An 18,091-nucleotide genomic window follows, 5' to 3' on the forward strand; every position below is an offset into this window, starting at 1 on the left:
ATAAGCCCTCATATGGCTGTGCTAACAGAACATTAAAAAGTTTTGGCTGTTGGAAGAAGAGGAGGAAAAAACTAAAGTGCAAAACAAATAATTGCTCTGATGGGAAAAAATTAAAGAAACTAGGTTCTGTACTCCAGTAAAAAAAGATTTAGCTCCTGTTCTTTACTTATTTAATGCCGATTTGGAAGAACTTTGGGGCAATTCCAGTTACATGCTTTATGAAGCAATAAATCATTTTATATATCAAGGGAAAAAATACTAAAGTTTTATTCCATTATTCAATGACATATCTGACTTTACCAACTTCTCATGACACCTTTATGCAAAACCCATGATCTGTCATGTACAGTATCTCTGTGCATCAATGATCCTACAGTAATTACAACATTACGCAATTCAAAAAGTTTAGCTCAGAACTTTAGTTCAGAAGTGTAAGTAATTAGAATTATAATATCGAACATATGCTCAACCCCATAGAATAACATGGGTACAAGTGTTGTTCGTCAAAACCATGGACAGCACTCGTCCAATGTAAACGGTCATGTGCATGAGCCCTTAGCCGAAGCAGAGAGCCGTTATAGGAGTTTCCAAATTAAAAGAAAAGCACGTGGAAGAGATAACCGTGGCCACAAATCCATTTCAATGGGCTCCATGTGTTACACATCTACAGGGGAAACATTAATCAGAGCAACATTTCTTCTTACAATATCAGCCGGTTGCTGGTGTTACTAAGGCTATGTGCACACAGAGTTTTACCGATTAGATAAAGAAGGAGGAGTTTTCTATTGGAAACTGCTTTGGGAAGTATTCTTTCTTTGGGTATTGGTGCAGCACATTTTTTTCAGGCAGATTATACCTGGAATCTGCATGAAAAAGTGCACAAAAAAGCCACATAAAATAAATATAATGCACAGTAATATCCAAATAACATTGCTGTGCACATGTTTCTGTCTTATGTCACTTCTATCAACCAATTTAGGGTTTGCAAACTTCCCGTTCGATACTTTTGAAAGCACAGAGCAAAGACATTGTCAGCGGATAGAAAAGATGCAGGCAAAGATGCGTCAGGAGAATGACTGCCGGCATTTTCCTGAAGAGTTTTCACCTTGGTGCATCTTAACCCCTTTCTGACCTCGGACGGGATAGTACGTCCGAGGTCAGAAGCCCCTCTTTGATGCGGGCTCCGGCGGTGAGCCCGCATCAAATCTGGGACATGTCAGCTGTTTTGAACAGCTGACATGTGCCCGTAATAGGCGCGGGCAGAATCGCAATCTGCCCATGCCTATTAACTAGTTAAATGCCGCTGTCAAACGCAGACTGTGGTATTTAACTACCGCATCCGGCCGGGCGGCCGGAAATGACGGCATCGCCAGCCCCCGTCACATGATCGGAGGTCGGCGATGCTTCAGTATTGTAACCATAGAGGTCCTTGAGACCTCTATGGTTACAGATCCCCGGCAGCTGTGAGCGCCACCCTGTGGTCAGCGCTCACAGCACACCTGATTTTCTGCTACATAGCAGCGAACATCAGATCGCTGCTATGTAGCAGAGCCGATCGTTCTGTGCCTGCTTCTAGCCTCCCATGGAGGCTATTGAAGCATGGCAAAAGTAAAAAAAAAGTTAAAAAAATTGTGAAAAAAATTAAAAAATATAAAAGTTTAAATCACCCCCCTTTCGCCCCAATCAAAATAAATCAATAAAAAAAAATCAAACCTACACATATTTGGTATCGCCGTGTTCAGAATCGCCCGATCTGTCAATAAAAGAAAAGCATTAACCTGATCGCTAAACAGCGTAGCGAGAAAAAAATTTGAAACGCCAGAATTACATTTTTTTGGTCGCCGCGACAATGCATTAAAATGCAATAATGGGTGATCAAAAAAACGTATCTGCACGAAAATGCTATCATTAAAAACGCCAGCTTGGCACGCAAAAAATAAGCCCTCAACTGACCCCAGATCATGAAAAATGGAGACGCTACGAGTATCGGAAAATGGCGCAATTTTATTTTTTTTTAGCAAAGTTTGGATTTTTTTTTCACCACTTAGGTAAAAAATAACCTAGTCATGTTAGGTGTCTATGAACTCGTACTGACCTGGAGAATCATAATGGCAGGTCAGTTTTAGCATTTAGTGAACCTAGCAAAAAAGCCAAAAAACAAGTGTGGGACTGCACTTTTTTTGCAATTTCACTGCACTTGGAATTTTTTTCCCGTTTTCTAGTACATGACATGGTAAAACCAATGATGTCATTCAAAAGTACAACTCGTCCTGCAAAAAATAAGCCCTCACATGGCCAAATTGACGGAAAAATAAAAAAGTTATGGCTCTGGGAAGGAGGGGAGTGAAAAACGAACACGAAAAATGAAAAATCCCAAGGTCATGAAGGGGTTAAATCTTTGGTAGAGTCTTGGTACATCTTAAAGACGCCATGAGCACATAACCGTTGGGGAGTTTTTGGAAGAGTTTTTCATTTCCTCAAACATTTTGGAAGAATTTAGTTTTTCTTGAAGTGCTTTTTTTTTTCAACCTTTTGATCCGATATTGCCTAGTTTGGAGCTTTTTGCATCAGGAGATGCCTCAAAGAAGGGACAATATTTTTTTTTTTTCCCCATTGAGCATTTTTCACAAACTTAAAGCAGAAGAAAAATGCTCAAAAAGTCAAAACATATGAAAAGCAAAGTGATTTTTATTCTAGAAGTGAATAAGCAGAGTCCTTCATGCATTTTATGATCTATATTCAGAGCTTTTTGGAACTGCCAAAATAACCCTCAGCCTGTACATAGCCAAAAGGTATATTTACAGTGTATGATTATTATAAGAATGCTCTTTTCATGAAAATCTTGTGGTCTGAACATGCTGCTGATCACCTGATGGACGAGCATTTCTGTGCCGCGTATAATGGTTTATTGCAATACATAATGTGAAATATTTGACTGCAGTTTTCACTGTTGGCTGCTAGATGGCGCTGTTCTCTACATTTGCATACAGTAATCTGATGATTCCTTGGGAGGATAGAATAAGATGGGGCTTTTCACTAATGGTGCATTTTCCAAAGGTCTCACAGGAGATCATACTCCACATGTCACTCTTTCTACTTACCGGTTTGACATTAAATGCGAGGAGAACGTACTTCATATCTGGAGACACTTCATATTTGCTGACCTTGAAAGTGTCCTAGAAATAAATAAAAAATATATGGTTTCATCACTGTATTAACCATACTGTGCAGGTTATACAATGAATCAATATCACCAATCATTATCAGTCCAGGCCTGATTATCACCCTCAGCCTGTACATACACCCATATCCACATTCACTATTTGGGTATGTTCACACTACATATTTTTCTGATGCTGTTTGTGCCGCTCTGCTCATAAAATTGCTCACAAAACTCTCAAAGGATTTGTCCTATTCACATCTATGGCGTGCATTCTTCTGGCATTTCTTAATACTATTTAAGAGAAGTGTTAAAAAAAAGCACAGTAGGCCTGAGATTTTTTTTTTTAACACTGTGTAAACCAACCTGCGGTGCGTTTTTGAAATCTGTAACATGTCGATGTCTCTTGCGGTAAATATATATATTTTACTGCATTTTCAGATCTGCCTCATGAACACGAAATGAGGAAAATCTGCAGGTAAAAATCGAATGCAGCGGAAATGCACTAAAAATGCATGTAATCCACACATGACTGTATCAATAAAGTTTTATCAAAACTAAGAAACAGGAAAAATCCAAAACAAATCAGTTTCATTTTTATCATTACATACCAAATGGAACCAAAAACCTAATTTAGCTAATAGAAGAAGAAATGTTGCAGAAAATCTGCACCATCAAAAATGCACCAAACACTCATCTTGGGAGCTTAGTCTAGGTAGGGATGAGGAAACCCGAACTATAAATTTCGGGGTTCGTACCGGACACCTAATGTCCGGTGCTGAACTCCGAACATGGACTTCTCACGGATGTCTGTTTTAGTGTTCGTAGTTTGGATGCTGAATAAAGCTTTTTGAAAACCTGCAGAGTCGCTAATCAACAAGCTTTTCGTTTGTGTTCAATTCTGTAGCCATCACAACCATACTGAGTATTGGCATGGCTGTGATTGGCTGGCGCAGCCCATGACCTGGCCTGTATAATCGCCGGATCATGGGTGACACTGCCATTCTGCTCTGACTAGCTAAGGGACAGGATGCAGTTCGAGTGAGTGACCGTGTTAGGTTCTGTGGAAGTATTCTGCAAAACAGCCTTTGAGGGGAGACTATGCAAAACAGCTTTTGTGGGGGGACTATGCAAAACAGCCTCTGTGGGGGGACTATGCACAACAGCTTTTGTGGGGGGACTATGCACAACAGCCTCTGCGGGGGGACTATGCAAAACAGCCTCTGCGGGGGGACTATGCAAAACAGCCTCTGTGGGGGACTCTGCAAAACAGCCTCTGCGGGGGGACTATGCAAAACAGCCTCTGCGGGGGACTCTGCAAAACAGCCTCTGCGGGGGACTCTGCAAAACAGCCTCTGCGGGGGGACTATGCAAAACAGCCTCTGCGGGGGGACTATGCAAAACAGCCTCTGCGGGGGGACTCTGCAAAACAGCCTCTGCGGGGGACTCTGCAAAACAGCCTCTGCGGGGGGACTATGCAAAACAGCCTCTGCGGGGGGACTATGCAAAACAGCCTCTGTGGGGGGACTATGCAAAACAGCCTCTGCGGGGGACTCTGCAAAACAGCCTCTGCGGGGGGACTATGCAAAACAGCCTCTGCGGGGGACTCTGCAAAACAGCCTCTGCGGGGGGACTATGCAAAACAGCCTCTGCGGGGGACTCTGCAAAACAGCCTCTGCGGGGGACTCTGCAAAACAGCCTCTGCGGGGGACTCTGCAAAACAGCTTCTGCGGGGGGACTATGCAAAACAGCCTCTGCGGGGGGACTATGCAAAACAGCCTCTGCGGGGGGACTATGCAAAACAGCCTCTGCGGGGGGAATATGCAAAACAGCCTCTGCGGGGGGACCATGCAAAACAGCCTCTGCGGGGGGACTATGCAAAACAGCCTCTGTGGGGGGACTATGCAAAACAGCCTCTGCGGGGGACTCTGCAAAACAGCCTCTGCGGGGGGACTATGCAAAACAGCCTCTGCGGGGGACTCTGCAAAGCAGCCTCTGCACAATACATATCAGGAGCACATTTATAAGATTATTTCAGCACAGGAACATTTTTTTAAACACATAAAATTGTGGAACTTATTATTATTCATGCTCTTACCCCTATTTTGCTTCCTTTTCCAGCCCCCTACCCCTTACTGCAACCATTTTACAGCACTAAAGTTCAGGTCCCTATTGACTTACATCGGGTTCAGGTTCAAGTTCGGGTAGAGTTCTGCTACCTAAACTAAACTTTGGACTGTAGTTGGGTCGAACCTGACTAACCCGAACATCCATCGGTCCGTTCATCCCTAATCCAAAAGTAAAACCAAGCAAACTAATAATTAAACTGCTGTAAGATTGAAAACTGATCCATTTACACAACAGAGGTGATGCATAACATAGATATGCAGATAAAAAATGAAATAATCAATCTGATTCCAGAAGTAATTCTACAAATGAATGAAAGCAAATGGCCTTATTATTGGAATTGGCCACTAATTAGTTGGTCGGCCCTCTGTACTAATATTGGGGAACAGGTTTTGAATGGCCATTAAATTGAATCTGTCTTACTGAAATTGTGGCTACCTGGAGAAAGTGAGCTTTATTCCTTTTGAGAGCCCCGGCTTTCAGTCATAGAGGCGTGCCCGAAGCGGCTTCAGTCACCACTCAGTATACTGTGAGCTCCTGCTGTAATTACACCCTAAGCGTGAATGCTCTGCAGAGCAATCCTATAAGCAAAGTGTAGGGGTGCCAGGGCTGCCAACCGTCCAGAAATTCCTGGACAGTCCGTAAAAACAAGGCACTTTTTTTGCACTGTCCTTGAAAGAAAATGTATTATACAAATTATTTTAACCATTATTATCATCATTTTGCAGTATACAGTGAATGTAGCTGATGTCTCCATATCAGAATTATGGACTGTAGACATAGGTCACTTGTAATAATAATGGTTTATCCTGCTTTTCCACTGCGTCTGTAAAAAATATTGTCTGTCGGTGAGTTTTTGATAAGCTGTCCAGAAAAAAAAATAAAAAGTCAATTTAGCAATCCGGAAGGTTGCACTTACATCTGTTGCAGCAATGACTGTAGATGCTCCAGGCACTCCTCTATGACTGAAAGCTGGGAGCTCCATGGGGGAAAAAAGTTTATTTTCTCCTGATAGCTGCACTTTCAGCAAGGTGGCCAGACAGCAATGTAACACTTCTAACCTGCAAATTTACTCTATATCTATCTCTTTTTTCATGGAAAAAGATATGGAGAGAACAGTAAGTAGTGAAGTATTAGAGGGGTTGCCTCATGTTCATTATTCAGGGTCACACAGCTTCCCGACGTTTCAGCTTCCTAATTTCTGGGTGGATAGAGGGAGGAGCAGCGCACTTCTGCTTGATTGACAGCTTGAACCAGCAACATGCTGGCCTGAACTGTGCTCTCTTGGATGCTGGAGGCAGAGGCAGCTTTATCTCTGCGGCACTGGAGTTGCACAATGTCACTGTAGCTCACAGGGACCAGGATCTATTTTTATGAGGGTTTGCTCACATTGATGAGCATATAACTCAATATCTCTTTGGGTAGCACTCCCTCCAATGTTATGCTATGGAGCAGTGCCGACCAGCGTTTTTTTCTCGGCATGAGAAATCAAATTGCTGCATGCTGCGATGGGCACTATATATCAGTCGGCGCACACCCATGCAAGCCCATGGGTGCATGTAAAACATTGGACTTCACCTGGATGTCAGCTGAGTGCAATACAATAGACGCCAACTCAGAATGGGGAAGATGAAGAAATTAAGCTATCCATCTTTTCTTTCCCGAGATCCAATTTTAGCATGTGAGAGAATCGGAGCACAGTAAGTGAACTTATGCTAACAGCGGAGTCTGAGTCGTAGGGTAATTTGCCTATAGCATTTGATTTCCTCGCATGAGAAAATCATAGGATGCTACTCACAAGTGTGAACAAGTTCTGAGAGAGGCCATGCAGCATTATAAGATAACTTTATCATGACCTAGGGACTAGTGATAGTACGCTGAACATAAATAAAGACACCATTTCAGAGATTAACATACTCAAATTCACAAATTTTGTAAAGAAACATTTAATATTGGACATTATAACATGATCAAAGTCAATAACAATATTCTACCAGCCTAAGTGAGGTCTAGACACCATGAGAGTGGGTCATGTGAAAGACAACCCAACCTAATAAACTCAGCTGTAAACAGCGCCTTTTGGAAAGGGAACACAATGGATCTGTGGATCTGACACTAACATTTTCCTGTCTTCTGAGTTCACCCAGAGCACCCCAGACCATCATATCTTCACCTCATTTTAGTAGTCGACATTCCTTACATGTCTATATAATTATAAATATATATAATCAATTGTTACAGTGAAATCGTCTTCCTTTCTGGGAGGGTAATATCATGCTTGGAGGCAAGGAGGATTCTCTTTACCAGGTAAGGTACTCACATTCAACACATTCCAAATCCAGGTCAGAAGGTGGAGCTCTGACCCGGATTCAGGGGAGCTTCCCTTAGCTATAGGCATCCTGGTCTGGAGGAGGAGCCGCTCAGTCTCCAGGAGGGAGAGATAGAGGAAGGATGTCTGAAACAGACAGAAAGGCCTAGCAGCCACATGGGAGCTGAAGCCTTTGGAAAGAAAAATAACCTGAAGGGTTGGATGTGGTAGAGCTACAGAGGAAAGGAGCAGAGGAGAGAAAAGGGCTCTGAGGGGAACTGTGACCGGGCACCCTCAGAACCAGAGCGCAGCAACCCGGCACCGGGAGCCCAAGGCTTTAGTGGGACTCTAGGACACTTACAGAACCGGAGGGCTAAGAACTGTACGTGATTGGCCCACACCACACCTGAGACGCAGCAGCACCTGAAGAGCCTGGGTCATGATAGAAACCCTGTAAAATGGCTCAAGCTGCCCGTCGTGCAGGTACCTGTCCCAGGTACCTGTCCCAGGACATGGGAAAGGAGGACTTTGCCAGTAAGCTTCAGGCAGCAGGGACCTCATATAACAGCGCAAGGAGGAAAGGCTCACGGACCTCAACTGGGAAAGGGATCCCCTATTGCCTCCAAGCTGGCCGAACCACAGGACACCTGTACCTGGTTCTCTGGACTGAGATGCACTACTACCATCGGTAAATCAGTTAAAGATTTTACAACACTGTGTCCTCCACTTATTTACCAGCAAACTACCATCTCTGCCATACACCTTGGGAGCCCTGGGGACCCTGCTTCACCTGTGGGAAGCGTCACCATCTAGACGCCATAATATCACCCCAGAGGACCCCTTTAAGCGGTGTCAGCCCTTACTGACCGAACACCACAGGTGGCGTCACGAACAATAGACTTTATTCACAATTCCCCTTAAAAGACCATTCCCCTTTCATTGAGCACCCAGAGCCATGGAGAGGATCACAGCCACCGTGACATCCACTTTAAGTGCGACCAGACCCGATGCCGAGTACCCCATGGCCCAGGCAGGTGCCCCATTTACAATTTAGAAATGTGTACAAGAAGGAAATTGTATAAAAAATTTCCTATAAACTGATGGCAGTTTGGGGGCAGTGCTGGTCTCTGCTTTTTCTGCTCACCAGGTTATCTCCTTAGAATGTTCAATGACAGTGCGCTCACTTCTACGGCTCATCACTTCTCATCAGAGCTGGCGATGAAGCGCACTATCACTGTGTAAAAATAATATTGCATAGTGACAAGATACTGCTGAGCATACGTCAGAATTGAGAACCAATGCATGCTCAGTAGAGCAGTTACTAGCCCAGCCCCAGAAATGGACATCACTGATGACCCTACATTTCGATGTTGGGGGAGAAGCTGCGGCATTAACTGCAGCCTCTACCATCTGATGATGTCTCATTTGAGTATCCCAGCATGCACTCGGGTTTCTCAAACAAAATGGCATCAAACAGGAAGTTGATACAAAAAAAAAGCAGATTAGAGAGGGAACGTAGGGAATTTTTAATTATAATATATTGGAAAAGCGATTAGATTATATATATTTTAATTACAAATTTCCTATAATTCCCTGTTTAATCTAACTGCTTTTTTTGTACCAACTTCCTGTTTGACTCTTAAAGGATTGGTCCAAAACTAACACTGATTTAATCCTAAATATATATTTATTTAATGTTAAAGGGAAAGGTGTCTTTTGACTACATCGATGTAAAATTAAAATAGTTATGGCTCTTGTGAATGCACAAAAACAAAAAATAAACCTTTTTATGAAGGGGTTAAACCAGAATACCCCTTTAACATGTTCACCCCCGGGCATTTTTTTTTTTCATTTTCCTCCACTTATTCCAAGAGCCATAACTTTTTTATTTTTCCATCCTCATAGCCATATGAGGCCTTGTTTTTTGCTGGACAAATTGTCCTTTTGAATGACATCATTCATTTCATCATGATCTGTATTGGAAAGTGGTAAAAGAATTCCAAGTGCGTTGAAATTGCAAAAAAAAGGGCAATTTCACAATTTTTTTTTACATTTACCATGTTCACAATATGGTAAAACTGACTTGGCAATATGATTCTCCAGGACACTATGAGTACGCAAATACCAAACATGCATGGGTTTTTATTTAAGTGGTGAAAAAAAATCTAAAACTTGTAAAATAAGCAAAAAACCTTTGCTTGTGTCACCATTTTCCGCAACCCATAACACTTTCAATTTTTGGGATGTAGAGCTGTGTGAAGGCTTATTTTTGGGAGAGATACCAAATATGTGCATTTTTTTTTTAATTGTTGGGTGATTTGATCTTGTGTTTTTTTTATTTTACAATGTAAAATCTCTTTGAGAAAGTCACGCAAACACTGGGAGAACATACAAACTTCTTGTAGATATTGTCCTTGGTGGGATTTGATTCAAGGACCCAAGTGCTACAAAGCAACATTTCTACTATGCATTTTGCAATTTTGCAGCATTTTAATTTTTTTCCCAATACATTAAATGGTAACATGAACGATTTCATGCATAACTACAACTCATTCTGTAGGAAAACAAGCCCTCATACGCTAAATCAACATAACAAAAAAAATTGATGACTCTTGCAAGAAGGAGAAGAAAAACGCAAAAGTGAACATTCGCCCGGTCATTAATGGATTATATATAGTTATCGTACTATATGTTAATATTAACTCAGAGATTGAAAAGCCAGGAGATCTGAAATGTTCCATCAGAATAACACTGGAGAAGAACATTTTGATTATTTAAGGCGGAATTAAAATATCAAAACTTCATCATCACCAATGTGCATTCATACAAAATTGCTCAGAGACATTCGCGGCCCAGTGCTGAATAAAGACGTCTCAGTATCATAGAATGGAGATCAGATTTAATGCAATGATTTATCCATCTTGACCACCTGGCTTTGATGAAGGAGTCTTTCTCCACAGAACACATAAACCAGGCATTAATACATTATGCATGCTATAATTTATTGAAGCACTTTTCTATCTTCAGATGATTTTACTTTATTGGCAGGCGCAGGCCCTCCTGCAACTTTTATTAGTATTTCTTCTACATTTTTTCCCCTCATAGACTCATTGTTTGCTTTATAGTCTTGTCTTTTTCATTACTAAGAAGTTTTTTTTATTATTTTTCTACTACAAAAATTGCTTTGTAGGTAGAGTTGAGTCTAGTGTACAAGTGATTCCAAGTCCCAGGGCGACAGAAAATAAACTGCTCGCCGTAGAAAGATAAATGCATGAAGGAAAGGCACATTGGGATGTCAGATAAGATAACGCAGTGAGTTTGGGATGTGACATTGTTACAGGAATGAAAGTAAAGTAAAAAGTTAAAGTTAAAGCCAAAAACATATATATAAAATAAAATTATATGAAAATGAACAGTTGATTTAAAGGGTTTGGCCATTACTATTTTTACTTTACTTATTTTTTTTTAACTGTTTTTGTTGTTGGTCTATCCCAAGGATAGGCCATTAATATTTTACCGGTGAAGGTGTGACTTCCGGCACCCCTGCCGATTAGCTGTAATTTACGTTGGCAACTGGAACTGGAACTTGGAATTTGCATTGGCAACTGGAAGTTCTTGGATGCTGCGTTAACACAGTAGCTCTGACAAAACTACTGTACCTGTGGCCGGATACTGCAGATCAACCCATTTGAAAAGGAGATCGATCTGCAGCACCTAGCCGTGGTCACTATAGAAATGACAAAGCTGCTGTGTTCTGTGGAAGTCTAAGAACTTCGGGACTCCGCCAGCTCCGATAACAGCTGATCAGAGCGGGAAGGGTGGCTGTCACACTGCCATCGGTCAGATATTGATGGCTTATCGTGCACAAGACTATATTTTCAGTCTTATTGCGATCCAACAAAACATCGGATCACAATGTTATTCTATGAGGTCATGCACTTTTTTCCTAGGACCGAGCCAGCACCACTGTGCACACCCGAGGCTCCTCATTCTGAAGCCGTTGGACCGATAAGTTTATTAGTGTTGAACATTGCTTATACCCTTTGCCTGTACTCTCTCCATCAGTGCAACGCGAGTGTTAATACCACTTGTCCATACCGTTCCTTCTCCCTACGTGGAGTATATCCCTGTTATAGTAAAGTTAATTTCTACCCTTGCTCTGTCTGCTGTCCGTTACTGCATCCCACAACCTGCTCACACTTGTCTTTAACAGCAGCTGCTGGAGCTGAGCTCCAATTGCTGCTGTTAACCATTTAGTTTGAGCTCCCATTGTACCCTGCAACACAATCATGGGGCTCTGATGGGTTTCTGTGGCAGCTATCGGTATTGCTTCCATCTTGAATGCCCATGAAGATCAGCCACGGACTGAGCTTCATCGGAGACCAAGATTTACACTATACAGTCATGGGCAAAAGGTTTGAGATTGACACAAATTTTAGGAATCACAAAGCTTTGGCAAGAATGGGTTGCCATCGGTCAGGATGTGGACCAGAAACTGATATAAACCTGCTAGAGTGAATTGCAGAAGTTTTGAAAAATCAAGCTCAACTCCAGAGATAAGAGAGCACTAGCATGCTTGGGTGCTCGTTGCTCGAACAGAGCAATTCCTAATACTCACATGCTCGTTTCGAGTAATGAGTATAATGGGAGTCAATGAGAAAGACAAGATTTTTTTTCTGGCAGGCCCTACAATGTGGTCTGGGGGGCAGTGAAAAGGTTGAAATGGATGGAAAAAGTGCTGAATGGAAGGAGAACAGCAAGGGGGAGACCCCTAGAAGCATCTGACTCCCAGATCCCTGCTGAGAACAATAGTGTCACACTTTTACTCCACTTTATGGAATGGCAATGAAACTTTCCAAATCGACAAGAAATTGCATTTTTCATTGAAAAAAAAGTTAAGAAACATTTTTTCCTGTATAATGACTGTATATAATGCAAAATGTAAAAAGGATTTAAAAAAAAATATAATTTAAGTAAACCAAAATTGACTTTTTTTTTAATTGAAAAATAGGACATTTCCGTTTAATTTATGAAGGAAGCAAGAACTGTCAAAAATTAGGGACTCAGATGCACCCTGTATTAGACATAAAGGAGTGCCTCATACACATTCTGTTCAAATTGTCGTGTATTGATACTCTAAGACTCATACAGGCTATGCACTTTTGAGGGCTACATACCAAGGAAATGAACTAAAGACCACAAAATAATCTATGAGTGAGCAATATAACACCCATACATTTTTTCCAAGTTTTTTGAAGGTTATATACCAACAAAATATACTCTGGACTATGGAATAGTCTATGGGTAAGCAATACAAAACCAATAAGGGTATGTGCAAAAGTTCTGGACCATTTCTGCATCTCTTGGCAAAAAAAGTGCATTTTTGGTGTGTTTTTGCTACAGTTTTTGGTGCGTTTTTTTTTGCCTACGTTTTTAATTGATGTGAGTGAACTCACTGGTGAAAAACACAGGGCACAAATGCGCAGAGAATTCACATGCTGCAGATTATTTTGTGCACCAAATCTGCAAGTCAAAAATACTCAACGTGTGCATGACACTTCAGGTTTTTCATTCACTTTGCTGGCATCACGTTTTGCTTCAGATTTTGTCACAAATCTGCACAGAAAAAATGCGACAAAAACACACCAAATCTGCAACGTCTGCACACAGCCTAAAATTTTGAACAAGTGTTTGAGGCTTATATAGCAATGAACTGTACCCAAGAGGTTCTAGTAGCCTATGAGTGAGCAATATAATACAGAAAAATTTTGAACAAGTTTTTTGAAGGTTATATATCAACGAAATGTACTCCAGATCCCCGAATAGTCTATGGGTGACCAATAGAATACCAACAAATTTTTTAAGTTTTTTGAGGATCACCGCATTTTTCTGACTATAACACGCACTGGACCATAAGACACACCTAGGTTTCAGAAAAGGAAATTAGAAAAAAAATTGAAACAAAAAATGTGGTCAATTCTGTACTAATATCCCCTATCTTAGTATATATGGTCCCCTCATCCCCATCCTGATATGCACAGCCCTCATCCCTACCCTGGTATGCATGACCCCCTCATCCCTATCCTGGTATACATGACCCCCTCATCCCTAATCTGATATGCATGGCCCCCTCATCCCTATCCTGGTATGCATGACTCCCTCATCCCTATCCTGGTATACATGGCCCCCTCATCCCCATCCTGGTATGCATGGCCTCCTCATCCCCATCCTGGTATGCATGGCCCCCTCTGTTGTGAATTCTGTTTTTGGCTCCCTCTGGTGGCTACTGGTGGTACTGGTTGACTTTGGTCTTGTGTTTCCAGTGCACCTGTTTTCATCAGGAAATTGGGAGTTTCCTATTTAGTCTGGCTTCTCAGTCACTCTAGTGCCGGCAATCAATGTTACCAGAGCATCTCTGTTGCTTGCTACCTGCTCCAAGTCTGCAATTCAGCTAAGTTGAAATCTTTGGCTTTTTGGTTTTGTTTTGTCCAGCATGCATTTATATTTCTTGTGCTGCTGGAAGCTCTAGTGATCTGAAATTACTACTCCGTTGTCATGAGTTGATAACGGAGTTAAGGTAGTTTCAGGATGGCTGCTTAGGGTTTTGAGGTAACCGCGAAGTCCTCTTTTGTATTTTCATCTATCTAGTCAGAGGGCCTCACTTTGCTGAATCTATATTCATACTGCGTTTGTGTTTTCCTCTTACCTAACCGTTATTACATGTGGGGGGCTACTATAACTTTTGGGGTTTCCCTGGAGGCAAGCCAGGTCTGTGTAGTCCTCTTATAGGGGTAGTTAGCTCTCCGGCTGGCGCGAGGTGTCTAGGGATACAACGTAGGCACACCCCCTGGCTACTTTTATTTGCGTGTTAGGTTCAGCATCGCGGTTACCTGAGATACCATCTTCCTAGAGCTAGTCCGTTTTTGCCCATGTCCCTGCCATTGGGAATCATGACAGTATTGCCGGCCATAATGTATTAAAGGTATTGGCTAAAGAAGGAGAGAAAAAAAAGAAGTTTCTGACACTTTCTTTTTTTTTTTTTACTCAGAGGTTCTGTCTAGCCATAATTGCAATCTGCTGTTTTTTTTTTTTGTTTTTTTTTTTTTCTCTCCTCTTAACCCCTGAATGGCTCAGATCTCTGCTGTTGAGAAATGGATATCCAGAGTTTAGCTTCTAATCTTAATACTCTTGCCTCTAAGGTTCAAAATATCCAAGACTATGTGATACATGCTCCTATGTATGAACCCAAGATCCCTATACCTGAGTTCTTTTCTGGAGATAGATCTCGCTTTTTGAATTTTAAGCACAATTGTAAATTGTATCTTTCTCTGAGATCTCGTTCCGCTGGAGACCCTGCTCAGCAGGTTAAAATTGTTATTGCCTTGTTGCGGGGTGACCCCCAGAATTGGGCATTTGCATTGGCACCAGGGGATCCTGCGCTGCTCAATGTGGATGCGTTTTTTCTGGCACTGGGGTTGCTCTATGAGGAACCTAATTTGGAGATTCAGGCTGAAAAGGCCTTGCTAACCCTCTCTCAAGGGCATGATGAAGCTGAAGTATATTGTCAAAAATTTCGAAAATGGTCTGTGCTTACTCAGTGGAATGAGTGCGCCCTGGCGGCGAATTTCAGAGAAGGTCTCTCTGACGCCGTTAAAGATGTCATGGTGGGGTTTCCTACGCCCACAGGTCTGAATGAATCCATGACTATGGCTATTCAGATTGATCGGCGTTTGCGGGAGCGCAAACCTGTGCACCATTTGGCGGTGTCTTCTGAGCAGGCACCGGAGATTATGCAATGTGATAGAATTCTGTCCAGAAGTGAACGGCAGAATTATAGGCGTAAAAATGGGTTGTGCTTCTACTGTGGTGATTCTGCTCATGTTATATCAGCATGCTCTAAACACACAAAAAAGGTTGATAAGTCTTTTGCAATTGGCACCTTACAGTCTAAGTTTATTTTGTCTGTAACTTTGATCTGTTCATTATCAACTATTACTGTGGATGCCTATGTGGATTCTGGCGCTTCCTTGAGTCTTATGGATTGGTCCTTTGCCAGACGTTGTGGGTTTAGCCTAGAGCCTTTGGAAGTTCCTATCCCTCTGAAGGGTATCGACTCCACACCTTTGGCTAGGAATAAACCACAGTTCTGGACACAAGTGACTATGTGTATGACTCCTGACCATCGGGAGAGGATTCGCTTCCTTGTGTTGCATAACTTGCATGATGTCTTAGTGCTTGGATTGCCATGGTTGCAAACTCATAATCCAGTCCTTGACTGGAAAACAATGTCTGTGTTAAGCTGGGGATGTCAGGGGGCTCATGGGGAAGTACCTTTGGTTTCCATTGCTTCATCTACTCCCTCTGAAATTCCGGCATTTTTGTCTGATTATGGTGATGTTTTTGAGGAGCCTAAACTTAGTTCTCTCCCCCCTTACCGGGATTGCGATTGTGCTATAGACTTGATTCCGGGCAGCAAGTTTCCCAAGGGTCGTTTGTTCAATCTATCTGTGCCTGAGCATGCTGCTATGCGAGAGTATATTAAGGAGTCCTTGGAAAAGGGACATATCCGTCCATCCTCATCCCCTTTAGGAGCAGGTTTTTTTTTCGTGGGTAAAAAAGATGGCTCCCTGAGGCCCTGTATTGATTATCGCCTGTTGAATAAGATTACAGTCAAATACCAGTATCCTTTGCCACTACTGACTGATTTATTTGCTCGTATTAAAGGGGCAAAGTGGTTCTCTAAGGTTGATCTTCGGGGTGCGTATAATTTGGTGCGGATCAAGCAGGGAGATGAGTGGAAAACTGCATTTAATACGCCCGAGGGCCATTTTGAGTATTTGGTAATGCCTTTTGGTCTTTCTAATGCTCTTTCAGTCTTTCAGTCCTTTATGCACGATATTTTCCGTAAATACCTGGATAAATTTATGATTGTGTATTTGGATGATATTTTGATTTTTTCGGATGACTGGGAGTCGCATGTTCAACAGGTTAGGAAGGTTTTTCAGGTTTTGCGGTCCAATTCTCTGTTTGTAAAGGGTTCAAAGTGTATCTTTGGGGTTCAGAAGATCTCCTTTTTGGGGTATATTTTTTCCCCTTCTGTTGAGATGGATCCTGTCAAGGTTCGGGCTATTTGTGATTGGACGCAGCCTACTTCCCTGAAGAGTCTTCAGAAGTTCTTGGGCTTTGCTAATTTCTATCGTCGATTTATAACTGGGTTTTCAAGTGTTGTTAAACCTCTTACTGATTTGACTAAGAAGGGTGCTGATGTTGCCAATTGGTCCTCTGCGGCTGTGGAGGCCTTTCGGGAGCTTAAGCGCCGCTTTTCTTCTGCCCCTGTGTTGCGCCAGCCTGATGTTTCGCTCCCTTTTCAGGTTGAGGTTGATGCTTCCGAGATTGGAGCGGGGGCGGTTTTGTCGCAGAAAAGTCCCGATTGCTCAGTGATGAGACCATGTGCATTTTTCTCTCAAAAGTTTTCGCCCGCCGAGCGAAATTATGATGTCAGTAATCGGGAGCTCTTGGCTATGAAGTGGGCATTTGAGGAGTGGCATCATTGGCTTGAGGGTGCTAGACATCAGGTGGTGGTCTTGACTGATCACAAGAATCTGATTTACCTTGAGTCCACCAGGCGTCTGAATCCTAGACAGGCGCGCTGGTCATTGTTTTTCTCTCGGTTTAATTTTGTGGTTTCATACTTGCCGGGCTCGAAAAATGTGAAGGCAGATGCTCTTTCTAGGAGTTTTGAGCCTGACTCCTCTGGTGATTCTGAGCCTACGGGTATCCTTAAGGATGGAGTGATTTTGTCTGCTGTCTCCCCAGACTTGCGACGTGCTTTGCAGGAGTTTCAGACTGATAGGCCTGATCGTTGTCCGTCTGGGAGATTGTTTGTTCCAGATGAGTGGACCAGTAGAGTCATCTCAGAGGTTCATTCTTCTGTGTTGGCGGGCCACCCTGGAATTTTTGGTACCAGAGATTTGGTGGCCAGGTCCTTCTGGTGGCCTTCCCTGTCTCGGGATGTGCGTACCATTGTACAGTCTTGTGATGTTTGTGCTCGGGCCAAGCCTTGCTGTTCTCGGGCTAGTGGATTGTTGTTGTCCTTGCCTATTCCGAAGAGGCCGTGGACGCACATCTCTATGGACTTTATCTCGGATCTCCCGGTTTCTCAGAAAATGTCCGTCATTTGGGTGGTGTGTGACCGTTTTTTTAAGATGGTTCATTTGGTACCCTTGCCCAAATTGCCTTCTTCATCGGAGTTGGTTCCTTTATTTTTTCAGAATGTGGTTCGCTTACATGGTATCCCGGAATACATCGTGTCTGACAGAGGATCTCAATTTGTGTTTAGGTTCTGGCGAGCGTTCTGTGCCAGGATGGGCATTGATTTGTCTTTTTCATCTGCGTTCCATCCTCAGACTAATGGCCAGACGGAGCGAACTAATCAGACCTTGGAGACGTATTTGAGGTGTTTTGTGTCTGCTGATCAGGATGATTGGGTCGCCTTT

General features: G+C 42.5%; 1 protein-coding gene across 3 annotated transcripts in view; it reads right to left on the reverse strand.

Moving 5' to 3' along the window:
• DPP6 (dipeptidyl peptidase like 6) overlaps nucleotides 1–18,091 on the reverse strand; it is a 1,889,424-nt gene that overhangs the window by 310,313 nt on the left and 1,561,020 nt on the right. For all 3 annotated transcript variants that reach the window (XM_077268631.1, XM_077268628.1, XM_077268630.1), the window contains exon 5: nucleotides 3,102–3,176. In XM_077268631.1, coding sequence (XP_077124746.1) covers nucleotides 3,102–3,176 — 75 coding nt within the window. The remainder of the gene's footprint in view (nucleotides 1–3,101; nucleotides 3,177–18,091) is intronic.

This window comes from Ranitomeya variabilis, chromosome 6 (genome assembly GCF_051348905.1).
Source record: "Ranitomeya variabilis isolate aRanVar5 chromosome 6, aRanVar5.hap1, whole genome shotgun sequence".
Lineage (NCBI taxonomy): Eukaryota > Metazoa > Chordata > Amphibia > Anura > Dendrobatidae > Ranitomeya > Ranitomeya variabilis.